This window comes from Malaclemys terrapin, chromosome 6 (assembly GCF_027887155.1).
Source record: "Malaclemys terrapin pileata isolate rMalTer1 chromosome 6, rMalTer1.hap1, whole genome shotgun sequence".
NCBI lineage: Eukaryota > Metazoa > Chordata > Testudines > Emydidae > Malaclemys > Malaclemys terrapin.
In genome coordinates this window covers 112381614-112396270 of record NC_071510.1, presented here as the reverse complement: position 1 = coordinate 112396270, position 14657 = coordinate 112381614, and the positions used below count along the sequence as shown (strand labels likewise).

Here is a 14657-nt window from a genome sequence, read left to right as displayed (position 1 = left end):
AAACTCCAGCACCAGCCTGTCCTGATGAAATAGAGTTCAATCACCAAAGGCTGAAGATGCAGACAACAGCCCTAACAAAGTAAGAAGAGTCCACCCTAAAAAGAAAATAACAAAGGTACAATAGAAGGAAGATCAAAGCCCGGTCCGAGGCTGAAAGTCACATCTGCAATTGACGGTTGATCAATCACACCGAACCCAGAGGCAGCGTGACACAGCGAGACCTATAGACTCTGGATTCAAACTAAAGCCTACAAAAAGGATGGGTGAGATGGAAGACTTTGGAGGGTAACGTTCTGCTGCCAACATGGGAGGGCAGACCCAGCCCTTCCTTGTGCCCGGCTTTCCTGGCCAGTTAGCCGTCACAAGCTATGATCCCAAGCCACGAACTCAAGCTATGTTCAGGACTGGTAACTATACAGCAGCTGCATTACATTGTGTGTAGGTATTAGTCATAAATCAAATTGTGTTATCATAATAAATGTGGCATCTTTGTCTTGCCCCCTAAAACGATCCTGTGTAGTTTTGTCTGCATAACAACTGGCTAACTGATAGATCTCAAAATGAATGGGCCTGTTTCCAGCTCTTGGGGCCATGCTATTTAAAATGTTTATCAATGACATGGAAGAAAACAAAATCATCACTGATAAAGTTTGCAAAGGACACAAAAAATTGGGGGAGTGGTAAATAATGACAAGGAAAGGTCACTGATATAGAGTGATCTGGATCACTTGGTAAACTGAGCACAAGCAAACAAACAATGTGTGTTTTAACATGGCTAAATGTAAATATATACATCTAGTAACAAAGCGTAGGCCATAATTACATGATGGGGAACTCTATCCTGGGAAGCAATAACTAAAAAAAGATTTGGGGTGCTGGATAAACTGCTGAACATGAGCTCCCAGTGTTAGGCCGCAGCCAAAAGTGCCAATACGATCCTGGGATGCATAAAGAGGGGAATCTCGAGAAGGAGTAGAGAGGTTATTTTACCTCTGAATTTGGCACTGGTGTGACCACTGCTGGAATACTGTACCCAGTTCTGGTGTCCACAATTCAAGAAGGATGTTGATAAATTGGATAGGGTTCAGAGAAGAGCCATGGAAATGGTTAAAGGATTAGAAAACATGCCTTATAATGATAAGACTCCAGGAGCTCAATCTATTTAGTTTAACACAGAGAATTTTAAGGGGTGACTTGATTACAATCCGTAATTATCTACATGGAGGACAAATATTTAATAATGGGCTCTTCAATCTAGCAGAGAAAGGCATAATTCAATCCAATGTCTGGAAGTTGAGGCTAGACAAATTCAGACTGGAAATAAGACAAAATTTTAATCGTGAGAACAATTAACTATTGGAACAATTTACCAAAGGTAGTGGGGGATTCTCTATCACTGACAATTTTTCAATTAAGATGGGGTGTTTTTCTAAAAGATGTGCTGTAGAAATTATTTTGGGGAAGTTCTATGGCCTGTGTTATACAGGAGGTCGGACTAGATTATCATAATGGTCCCTTCTGGTCTTGGAATCTATCAATCTATGTTGACTTCATTACATTCATAAGAAAAAACACTTACAAATAATTTCTAATAGACTACACATATAAGAGACGGGTATATTTGAAAGTGTTGGTTTAAGTTGTTAGAAGCTTGGAAGAAACTAAAGATATAAGAAGAGCAGATTTACAACACCATATTAACTGAAAGCTTCCAAGGGTTGAGAAGATGAATTAGTTATGCAGAAAACATGGAGTTTGGGAGACCCCTAAAAAGGTGAAAAAAATTCTTTCCCTTTCCTCAAAGAACATATTATTCCACTAGAATTCTATATAATTCTTTGCATTCTCTAAAGAAAAGTCCTTAGAAAGAGGGAAAGAAATCTAAAATAGAAATATAAATTTGGAGTTCACTTTCCCATTGTTCTTGAATTGTATTTGGGAATTCCTCCATATTAAAGCCTCCAGCGTTTTTGTTTTTTAAGCAAACTTTTAAAATAAATTCTGACTATAGACCCTAAACTATTTGACTGTGTCCCTGCAGTATGACAAAATACAAAAAAATACCTAGTGTGTGAGGACTATAGGGAATTATACTAAACCCCCCCACCCCCCCGACCCCAAAAAACAAACAAACAAAATATTTCTGCTTTTCTATGGCTAGAATTAATCTTGTAGGTTAATTATACAACCACATTCAATTATGTCAGTGTTTATCTGGAGTTAGGCCATGTCTACACTGCACTTTTGTCATTAAAACTTTTGTTGCTTAGGGGTGTGAAAGAAAACATACCCCTGAACAACAAAAGTTTTAACGAGGAAAGCCACTGGTGCGGACAGCACTTCGTGGTCGTAAGCCGCTCTCCCATCGACTAAGCCACTGCCCCTCGTTCAGGGTGGTTTTATTTTGTCACTGGGAAAGCTCTCTCCCAGCGAGAGAGAGCAGCTACAGTGCACACCTTACAACGGCGTGGCTGCAGGGGCGCAGCTGGGCTGTTGTAAGGTGTGCAGTGTAGTCAAGTTAAAGTACTTTATTAGCACCATTTAACTGTTCATTAAGTTTAAAAGTGGCACTATTCAACTGAAACTAATGAGTTTTTTAAATATTTTCACATAGTTCAGACTACGTTTACAAATTATTTGCATTTCAAAGGCCAATGCACAGTCAATTAAGATTTTAAGTATTTTAGAAGAGATTATAGGAGCTCCTAACTTGAAGCATTCTGCGTTAATTGTTAACTAGCAAGCAGATTTCTGTAAAAGGTCATGTCTGAAAATAAGACGTGGACAAATAGTGAAAGGAGATATAACGCCTTGAAAAGAGCTAAAGAAATTAAAATCAAAGAGTATAAAAGACAGTTTTTGCTCTTTAAAAAGTTCTTAACATCAGATGATGGGGTATCAATATTATCCCACAATATTATCCCAAGTCTTGTGATATTTGGTGTTTTTTCCAAAAACTCCAGCTCCTGAAATCATGAGTATCTTAGTTGTCATTTAAAAAAAAAGAAAAGAAAAAAAAGATTCTTGCCATGGTTGCAGAGAAAATGGAAAACAGACAAGTGAAACTTAAGGCTCAAAAAGCAGAAGACCGAGACAGAGAATTTTAAAAAAACCTTGTGATTTTTAAATCAATTTCATGATTTTGAGGGCATGATTCATGAGACTTTGGGTTGGTTCGATTCTTACCTCCGCTCCACTCCACATATGCAGAGTTAAGGGGCCAAAGCTATGTAAAGACAATCAAATAGACTTCCATACAGCCAGAGAGAGGACTCCTCTGGCACAGGAACTGAGAAAAAGACAGCCACAGGTTGTCTTTTGAGGACCCTCTCAAAAACCTCAGTGTAGAATACATTCCAAGACATAATGCTGTGACGATTCTGAGCAGCACTGCTGCCTATAAGCAGTGACAGGATGCCACAACTCAGTCCTCCAGGATTATCCAATTAGATGCCAGGGTCCACTCTGCTTCATAGACCTTCTCAAAACTGGGGGAACATAATGGTGACTTAAAGGCATCCTTACCCCTTGTCCCCGGGCTGTGAGTTCTATGCTATACCCTTTAGAGGTACAACATAAAATCTCACCTATGTCTTTAGACTTCTGTGCTTTGTATTAATAGGTGTGGTTAACATATGTAAAGGTAGTTCTGACAGTATTTCAAAATTGAAGAATTTATTCTAGTCTGTCTACTGTGTAAAGTTTGACTATCAGAATCCATAAGAATGACCTTCTTATTAGAATTACCAAAAAAAAAAAAAAAAAAAAAAAAAAAAAAAAATGAATTAAGTTCACATAGTTTGACATTATTACAAAACATCTTCAACAAATTATACAAAAGTTTGAATCCCTAAAGCAACTCTGTCACACTGCAAATTCTGTATATTATAGGATGTCAAAAATGCCTTAATATTTAGATAAGAAAAAAACACAGGGATGCACATGCAAACTTAACATTGCTGTTGGAACATTAATTACTGTATTCCCTTACTCATTTTAACTATTCAACCTTAATGAGGCCCTTGCCCCAATATAATTTTTATACACATTTAGTTCCCCACTGTTACTTTTTTTTTTAATCCCAGAAAATACCAGGGGCACAGGTATACTTCTTGGTAGTACCATAACAGTGCCTATAAAAGTAGTAAGCACTTAGGAGTTAAGAAACCACTTTCCAGATAGTGGAAAGGCATCGAAGAGTAGACAGGGACAAGGAATTTAGATAACACCTCACTACCCATTCCTCCAGCTAGGGAGGACAGAACTAAAACTGTCTGCACCACTTCCCGCAGCTCCCATTGGCTGGGAATGGCGAACCGGGGCCACAGGGAGCTGAGGGGTTCCATGCCTGCAGATGCTCCAAGTAAACAAAACATCCCGACCTGCTAGCGGCTTACCCTGACAGGCCAGGAGGCAAAGTATGCCAACCCCTGAAATATAGGGTCGGCTTATGAAAGGGTCATACAGTTTTTGCTATTTTTACCTAACCATCTTGGGGGGTTGGCTTATAAACAAACGGGCTAATGAACGAGTATATACGGTAGGTAGAGTACAGGGCAGTTGGATGCAGAAGAATCAAAAATGAAGAAGCTTCAAAAACGTGCATTTCCTGATCTGCATACATATGCCAGTATCCCTCTCCTAATACATAAACATTTAGACTTAATAAAAGTACAAGGGGTTTCAACATGTATAACTATCAAAACCATTTTCCCTTCAAATCTAGCAAAGGAACTGGTCCTCACTGATCCTCAATTACAGCAAGGTTAATCTTTCAAGCTTCAGCTTTTTGTTTGTTTGTTTGTTTTTTTAAATAAAGATAGCCTGGTCAAAAAGGAGTCTTTTAGGAAACTACATAACAGAAAAGTTGTAAGCTTCATTTTCTCTTTTTTAAAAAACCTGCATCTAGCTGAAAGCCAAAAACCCCTGATATAAAACAGCTAATTTTTCACAAAAAGTATAAGCATGTGTGAACTCAAAGGTAAAAGTGAAACCATTCTGGAACCTTTATTATAAGAGTTTGCTTCCAACTAACCTTTCCATCATTGTCAAAAGAGTCAAAGAAAATGCCAACACCATTCCAAGTATCAGCTGCCCCAAAAACCGGACCTTCTAAGCCTTGACCTTCAGTAAACCAGATTGCCTGTGCACAGAAATTTAAAAAAAGTCATAAATTAAGATCTACATTTATAAAATAAATTTGTTTTCAAAATTAAATCAAGTTCATTTACTAGTCCATCAGCTCCAATCCGGCCTCTCCCTGTCACTCGAAATGTCACCTCAACCTCCCAGTATTCAAATATAGACTTGGTTTTTGTCCACACTGATCCTCTCTGGCTTTTTAAAGATGGAGTTATTCGAATCTGATCTGCACTAGGTATGGCATCTGAAAAAGAAAAAAAGAAAAAAAAAATACCAACAGTGAACATATGAGAGAACATGAAGAGCACATCCTGCAATTATAAGGCAAATACTGAATTTGCTAAGCACACTTTACCTTATAATTTTGCAGACAGATGGTCCCTCTAATTGAAGAGCCAACTGTTTTTGGATTGTAGTTTTAAGAACCTAACATTTGAACAGTTAAGGGGCAATTAAAGTAGTAACATGTTTAAATTTAACATTTCATTGTTTATCTCGTAATTCAAAATGTTGTAATTAAAGGGAACTCCATGTTTTACAGTGCCTTATTCAAAGTTCATCTGGGATAGCAGATGCTAATGGTTGGAGCAGCACTCTGCCTCCTGGAAGTACAGTCAAGTCTTTAAACCATCACTGAAAATCATGTAGAAATTAACTTAACAGTGTACAATAAATCTACTTTTCAAGTCAAAACTTCTATCTACTTCGTTAAAGTATAGTTTCTACATGTCACTAAACAATTTGATTTCCAACTGGAAGAGATGCAGAGATAAAATCTGCAGACACATTAAATGACTGCTTCTTGGAGCAGTTTGTCCTGGAACTCACAAGGGGAAAAGGCAATTCTTGATTAAGGCCATGTCTACATTTGCAAGCTTACAGTGGCACAACTGTACTGATACAGCTGTGCCACTGTAAGGGCACTCATGTAGCCACGTTATGCTGAGAGGAGAGAGCTCTCCCCTAGACGTAATACACCCATCTCAATGAGTGGCAGTATCTATACTGGCGGGAAAGCATCTCCTGCTGACAAAGTGCTGTGCACACAAGTGCTTATGCTAGCAAAACGTATGTCACTTGGGAGTGTGTTTTTTTCATACCCTTCAGTGACAAAAGTTTTGCGACCTAAGTGCTAGTGTAAACATGGTCTTAGTCCCAAGTGGAACAAAGGATCTGGTCCAGGAGGTGAATATAACAGAACTGTTCAGTAGTAGTGACCATAAAATAATTAAATTTAATATCCTTGCAGGGGGAAAAGTGCCATAATAGAACTGAACTTCAAAAAGGGGAGCTACACAAAAATGAGGAAGCAGAAATTGAACAGAAATTAAAAGGAACACTCACAAAGGTGAAATGCCTGCAAACTGCATGGAGACCGTTTAAAAACACCAGAATAGAGGCTCAAACTAAATGTATACGGTAAAACTTCATTCATCTGACACTCCATTATCCGGCTCTCCATATTAACCAAACAACTAGCACATGCAGGTCCAGAAGAAGGCGATCACTCCTGTGGTAGCTAGATTGCGGGTGCAGCCTTAGACTTTCCCCATTCTCCAGATTATCCGATCTCGCCCCGGTCCCAATTAGGTTGGAGGGTCCTACTGTACAACCAACCAACCTGTAAGAGGACCAAAAAGATGCCACTGTGGCTAGACAGCAGAGTAAAAAGTGGTTAGAGACCAAAAGACATCCTTTAAAAATTGAAGTCAAGATCTACTGAGAAAAATACAAAGAAGCCTAAACTCTTGCAAGCCAAGAAAGAATCTGAAGAGCAACTAGCTAAGGACACAAAAAAATAATAGCAAAAAACCCTATAAGTACCCCAGAAGCAGGAAGGCTGCCAAACAGTCAGTGGGGCCACTAGATAATTGAGGTGCTAAAGGAGCACTCTGGGAAGACAAAGCTACATTAATTCTTTGATGGGTGAGATCCCCATACCCGAACCATTCTTTTTACATGACAACTCTGAGGAACTGTTCAAGATTGAGGTCTCAATAGAGGAGATTTTCAAACATATTGATAAAATTATACAGTAATAACTCAACAGGATCAGATGGTATTCACCCAAGAGTTCTGAACCAACTCAAATATGAAATTGCAGAACTACTAACTGTGGTATGTAATCTAATGCTTAAATCAGTCATTGTACCAGATGACTACAGGATAGCTAATTAACAGACTTTTTTAAAAAAGGCTCCAGAGGCAATCCTGGCAATTACAGGCCAGTAAGCCTAACCTCTGTACCAGGCAAACTGGTTGAAACTACTGTATAGCAAACCACAGAATTATCAGGCGCATAGATGAACACAATTTGTTGGGGGAAGAGTCAACATGATTTTAGAAAGGGAAATTATGCCAATCTATTCTAATTATTTGACCGTGGCAATAAGCACATGGACGAGGGTGATCCAGTGTATATAGTGTACCTGGACTTCCAGAACGCCTTTAACAAGGTCTCACACCAAAGTAAAGTATACAATCATGAGATAAGAGGGAAGGTCCTCTCATTGATCAGTAACTGGTTAAAAGACAAGAAACAAAGGGTAGAAATGAATGGTCAATTTTCAGAATGGAGAGAGGTCAATATCAGGATCCCCCAAGGATCAATATATTCATAAATGATCTGGAAAAAGGCATGAACAGTAAGGAAGCAAAGTTTGGAGAAGATACAAAATTCCTCAAAAAGAACAGGAGTACTTGTGGCACCTTAGAGACTGACAACTTTATTAAGCTTTCGTGGGCTACAGCCCACTTCATCGGATGCATAGAATGGAACATATAAGCTGACTCTGAGGAGTTACAAAGGGATCTCATAAAACTGGGAGACTGGGCAACAAAACAGCAGATGAAGTTCAATGTTGAAAAGTGCAAAATAATATACATTGGAAAATATAATCCCAACTATACACATGAAATGATGGATCTAAATTAGCTGTTACCACTCAAGAGAGATCTTGGGAGTCACCATGGATAGTGCAATGAAAACACCTGCTCAATATGCAGCAGCAGTCAAAAAAGCTAACAGAATGTTAGGAGACATTAGGAAAGGGATAGATAATAAAACAGGAAATATAATGCCTCTATATAAATCCAGGGTAACCTACAAGTTGAATACTGCATGCTGTTCTGGTTGCTTCTTTTCAAAAAAAGATATATTAGAATTGGAAAGATGCAGAAAAGGACAATGAAAATGACTGGGGATGGAACAGCTTCCACAGGATGAGAGATTAAAAGACTGTTCAATTTGGAAAAGAGACTACACTCAGGGGACAATAGCGATCTAAAAAAATCATGAATGATATGGAGAAAATGAATAAGGAAGTGTTATTTACTCCTTCACACAACACAAGAACTAGGTGTCATCTGATTAAATTAATAGGCAGCAGGTTTAAAACAAACAAAAGGAAGGCCATCTCACAAGCATAGACAACTTGTGGAACTTATTGCCACAGGATGTCGTGAACGCCAAAAGTAGAACGGAGTTCAAAAAAGAATTAGATAAGCTCAAGGAGGATAGCTGCATGAATAGCTATTAGCCAAGATGGTCAGGGACGCAATTCCATGCTCTGGGTGCCCCTAAACCTCCAACTACCAGAAACTGGGACTGGACAACAGGGGATGGATCACTGGAAAATGCCCCATTCCGTTCATTCCTTCTGAAGCATCTGGTACCGGCTATTGTCAGAGACAGGATACTGGGCCACATGGATCACTGGTCTGACCCAGTATGGGTCTTTTGTAAAGTAACCACAATTTGTTTCAAGTGCTTCTGTATCAGTGACAGAACAGTCAGTACAAGAGAACACTTTCCTGATATCATTAAGCTAGAAAGGGCTTCATGTTACATAGTAAGTAAACCTGTTTTGACAATTAAGTAAGTAATTTTATTAATAAAAACAAAATCAAAAGTGCAGACTGAAGCATAATATTTGAAAGGAGGGACATGGATTTTAAATGAAATTATTGTGTATTATATTATCTTGTTTAAACCATAATGAAGATATGATTTTCATATTTCAACATGGCACTTTATATTCATATATTTGCCATTCAAAAATCTCAGAGTGCTTTATGAATATTAACAAGGCCTCTTAACATCCCCCTCAGATTCATATTGTCCTAATTTTACAGCTAAAGCACGGAGAGGTTAAGTGATTTGTTCAAATCCATACAAGAGGCCAAAAACAACCTGAAACTCCCAATCCTGCTTTGTAGCCGAAGTGCTAACATATACATACATTTGCTGTAGAAGATAAACAGCAAATGGGAGCGTTATCAAGTGGTTATTTACACTTGGCTTTATTATCAGGCTTGCTACTGACTGCCTGCATGACCTTGAGCAAGTCAATTCAAAATAATTGGCTGAAGAACCTGAACTAGTAGCTTCATTTTCAGCACACCTTTTAAGAGTCAAACCACTTATTTAGGTATCTCATTACAGATAGAAAGGTAAAGGCCAAAACTATCTATAACACAATTGTGATGCAAGATTCTACTTGCCTGTCTAAAAGGTGCACTGTGAGGCTTAATTCATTAACAATACTACAGTGCTTGGAGATCATGGAAAGATAATCCATCAGCACCAAGTTTCTTTTATGCAATAAATGCGATGAAAGCATATGCCAAGGAATTGACCAAAGTTGCCAGCTACCCTAATTTGTTTATAGCTATACAGACCAGATGCCATATTGTCACTGGACTAGTTACAAGAATTTGACTACATGTGCATCTGTCTTTCTCCCACAAAATTGTTTTAGAGTGACTTGACATTTGCCCTACCACAAATGACACCATATTTACCAGAGCGACAAGGCAGGTGAAGTAATATCTTTTATTGGCCCAACTTCTGTTGGTGAGAGAGACAAGCTTCTGAGCCACCAGAGTTGTTGTTCAGATCAGGGAAATACATTCCAAGCATCATAGTACAGTTATGAATTTAAGCTCCCTCAAAATGTGTGTTAATTACATATGCTACACAATCTGTTCCACCTTGCATTTAGCTGAGATGCTCAGAGTACCTTTCAAAGATCTGAAGAAGATCTCTGTGTGGCTTGAAAGCTTCTCTCTCACACCAACAGAAGTTGGGCCAATAAAAGATATTACCTCACCCACCTTGTCTTGCTAATATCCTGGGACCAACAGGGCTACAACTACACTACATACCTGGTTAAAAAGCAACAGAGAGTCCTGTGGCACCTTTAAGACTAACAGAAGTATTGGGAGCATAAGCTTTCATGGGTAAGAACCTCACTTCTTCAGATGCAAGAGAAGAACTTCCCAATACTTCTGTTAGTCTTAAAGGTGCCACAGGACTCTCTGTTGCTTTTTACAGATTCAGACTAACACGGCTACCCCTCTGATACACTACATACCTGGTTGTAATGACATAGAGCTGCATCCTTTGTACAGCAATGAGAAACTTTTTTTTTAAATAGTCACCCTGAATTCCACATCTACTTTTACTGTGATCCCCAAAGTCAGCTATGCTACCAGACACAGCACAGGGAGGATGATTTCGGGGGGATTATGATTATAGAAACACCCCCTCCCCCACGCTCTGCACCAGGGTCTCTGTTGGTGGGAGCGAGGAGCTCAGGTACTGTGGATAACCCTGACTATAGAGCCTCAAGCTGCATGTACGTTTGTGTGCGGTATCCCCACACTCACGGGGCCAGTAATCCGGGGATCATGCCCATAGAGCCAGGCGCTCCCCATGGCCCCGCCAAGGGAGCCAGGCGCCCCCCGGGACCGGAGGGGGCCGTACTGGGGGGCGAGGTAGGCCAGGCGTCCCCTCAGCCGGAGGGAGCCAGTACTGCGGGGGGCGGGGCCAAGGAGGCAGGCGGCCCCCCAACTGGAGGGAGTCGCTACCGGGGTTGCGGGGGTCATAGGTCACTGCTCGGCCCAGCGCGGAGCGGCGGGTACTTACTGCCCGTGTGGACCCAGAACGGCACCGACCCGTCCCCCTGCACCAGGTGCGGCCCCTTGAAGCTGTACTTGTACTCGAAGCGGCGGTGCGGCTGGGCAGCGGCCCCTCCCGCGACCCCCAGGCTGCTGGCCCCGGCGGGGAGCAGCAGGCGGCAGCCCAGGCAAAGCAACGCGGCCCAAAGTACGTTCCCCCCAACCAGGCATCCCCGCTGCATGGAGACCGCCATCTTGGACTCTGCCACGGGGAGCCAGGCACGGCCAACAGGGCGCTGCCTGATTGGCTGCGGGGGCAGGGGGCGGGGACTGCCGGCCAAAGGGCAAAGTCGAGCGCGTGGCTACATGTCAGCGCCGCTCGGGGGCGGGGACAGGGACGGAGAGGCCCCGCCCCCCAGGGCTCCCCGCCCCGCCTCTCCTCTCTTCCTCTGCCTCTTCACTGTACTCCCGCCCCCCCCCCCGCTCCCTTCTTTCCCCCGCCACGCCCCGGCCAGGAGCGGGCGGCAGAGAGCGGGGGGGGGGTGCCACAAAGGGAGGGAAAGGGATCCTATGGAGGGGGCGGGGTCAGGTGGGAGGTGGAGTCCCATGGAGGGGCCCCCGGGGGAGGTGGTCCTGCTCTATTAGTTTAGATGGAGTATGTGGGCTGTCCAGCATCACACAGCGTTCAACAAGGTGCGGGGGTTTGCCAGCTCAGTTCCATGGCAAACACCCCGTGAAAAATCCTTTCAACTTTTCATTAAAGATGCAGAAAAGAAGGAAAAACAGTTAAAGGCTTTGAACAGCATTAAACGAGGCTTCATTTGTAACAATATCCCTTGTGCCCTTTTCCTTTCGCTGTAAAGAGGTTTTAGAAGGAACCTCCGTGCCCCCGCGTTTGATGGTCTCTTAGGTGGTATTAAAGATGGTAATAACTATCCTTTTTGGGGGAAAGGGAAAAAGTTAGTTGAGATGGGCAGCTGCTATTTTGTTAAAGGCAACCTACAAGCCATAACAAGACAAAACGCATACAAAAGAAAGGAGAAAGAAAAGAACAGCAAAGATAGAAAATGCAGCTTCCATCTCTGGTGTTGACTCTCACTTGCAACCTCACTGCTGGACGAACACCGGCCCAGCACACAGTGTGAGCTGTTTAGGAAATTTCTATTAGTTGCCTCTTTTGTGTCACAGCCTTACAGCAGTGTTGCAAAATATACAGTCTTGGCTGGCTAAGGCACACTCTTATTAGACAGAAGGAAAAAAGAGAGAGAAGAAGTAAGGTTGAGAAAGAAAAGGACATATGGGGCCTGGGGGAAGAGATAAAGTCTCACATGGTGTTCAGAAGAAGTAAGGTAGAGAAAGAAAAGGACATATGAGGTTGGGGGAAGAGATAAAGTCTCACATGGTGTTCAGAAGTCAGCTTCAATGGATGAAAGTGGCGATATCATCTGGCTCTCTCTGGCCTGGTCTGCTCAGGACATCTGTCAGAATGAGGATGTAGAAGGTCCAAGGTCCCAGGAAATGGTGGGGTAGCAATCATGATGATGAAACTCATGCCAGTAGTCAATTTTTACCCCAAAGTTTCTTTCTTTAAGGACCCGCAAAAAAGAGTGCTGGTTAGAATAGCCTGTCCTCTCATTATTTTGTCCACCAATTAGGCCTAGTTTCTGACACACCAATTTTAGTTCACTGATTTCTGGTTCCCTCCCTTTCTTGTTCACCAAGCATGATCTTAACAAAGTCCTTGAGTTATGTCAGGAGGTCTTTTGGTTTGGATTAATTCAGGCTTTCTGACTCCCTTTTGTACCGTTTCCCATCAACATTTGTTATTATATGCTATTGTGACCTTTTATATACTGTCACTTACTTTTTACAGTTGAGCTCACAATTAGGGGAAATTTGTAGGCTCAGTATCACATAGTCAGAGGGGAGACAGAAGGGGACGTCATAGATAGGTGGGGTGGAGAAGGTCCATAGGGAGAGGAAAGAGCTTCCTATGGAGAGAGGAGTGTCTTGCGGGGGAGGGGAGTCCCCCATGGGGAGAAGGAAGGGACAGTAGATTGTGGCCAGTGTCACTCCTTCCCCTCTGTCTAAATGCACAAGAGTGCATGGTGCTGCAAGCTACCATGCCCCACAGTACAGGTGCACCCTCTTGCTGGAAGCACCCCTTAGCTTTAATGCAGACGCCAGGGCCTATAGCATGCACTGTTCCATTTTGAAATGACGGGCAACATTTTTACCTAGCTGGAAGAGGAATATCCCTGTTTTCAGAAAGTGTCTTTCTTGGTGTTAGCTTTCAAATATTGGCTGGTTATTATGGGGAATATTGTGGCGCGGGGGCAGGGAAAGCAGCAGATTGAGATTAGAGCAGGGGTCCTACCCAAACTTTGCCCAAAGTTTGATTCTGTATTAGCACAGTGCCAGGAGACCATATCTGATTTGCATGAAATAATGCAAATTATGTTCCCCTCCACCAGCCACTCCAATTAGGATAGCATGTCACCTGCTAAGATCTTTGCTTTCACAATGTGGTACTAAAGCTTACATAAGCCCCAATCCTGCAATGAGCTGTGCCAGGGCAACCCTTAACTCTGCTCCAGTAGTACCACCTTGAGAACAAGGAGAAACTCTGAGACAACCCTGTGCATCCACTATGCAAGATTATTCATATTATGAATAAGGTATTAGAGTGTGTGATGTTACACCCCATATTCTTCATAAAAATATGAATATGGCATAACTAAGATATACTGTATGCAAGATGGCTCATGTAAGGTATCATTGGAAAGATTATGATTTACTGAATGTGATTATCCAATTTGTACGCATGTATCATTTCTGTATCTGCAGTTAGGAATATTGACTATGTAACAATTACAACTGTGTGTGTCCTTGGGAAAATGCCCACCAGACAGTAAGCAATCAGCCTGAATGAGCCATTTAAGAAGGACACTAGAACTCTGAAGATACTAATCTCTCACCTTCCTGGAGTTTCCTGGGATGCTACATTGACACTACAAGGTCAGGTGATAATGTCACCTAATGCAAAATATCACCTTGGACACTGCTGGTACTTTTCCTCTGTAGGGGGATGGGGATCAAACATATACTTATACTTATATTATCAAACATATACTTTAAAAGGATCCTTTTTAAGACTGGGGAGAGGGTTGGTCTTGACTCTCCTCCATTGCCTACCCAAGAAGAAAGACTGCTGAAAGTACCTGAGGGGAAAGGCAGGTGTGAGTCCAGACTGAGACCGAGGTCCAGTCTGTAAAATGAGATAACTGGAACTCTAATCTACACAAACTCTGCATCCTGCCTAATTCAGCATCTAGGGTGAGAAATTACATTTTGTGACCTGTTTCTTTGGTGAATCAAGCTTAGTTTGCATGTTTTGTTTTATTTGCTTAGTAATCTGCTTTGTTCTGTTTGCTATCCCTTATAACCACTTAAAATCTGTGTTGTAGTAACCCAGTTTGTGCAATCCATATCTGGGCGGGCAAGAAGCTGTGCATATCTCTCTTCACATTGAAGGAGAGGTCGAATTTTTATGAGCTTGCACTGTGCAGTTTTTTCTATACAGCGCAAGACAATACACCTTTTGGTCTGCATTC

General features: G+C 41.7%; 1 protein-coding gene across 1 annotated transcript in view; it reads right to left on the bottom strand.

Annotated features, from left to right (window-relative positions):
- Positions 1–11329, bottom strand: part of LMAN1 (lectin, mannose binding 1) — a 33180-nt gene extending 21851 nt beyond the window's left edge. Inside the window, exons 1-3 of the mRNA XM_054031707.1 lie at positions 11072–11329; positions 5232–5386; positions 5036–5143 (exon numbers count right to left, since the gene is read on the bottom strand). Of these exons, the coding sequence (XP_053887682.1) occupies positions 5036–5143; positions 5232–5386; positions 11072–11297 (489 nt within the window). The 5' untranslated portion in view covers positions 11298–11329. The remainder of the gene's footprint in view (positions 1–5035; positions 5144–5231; positions 5387–11071) is intronic.
- Positions 11330–14657: the final 3328 nt, after the last annotated feature.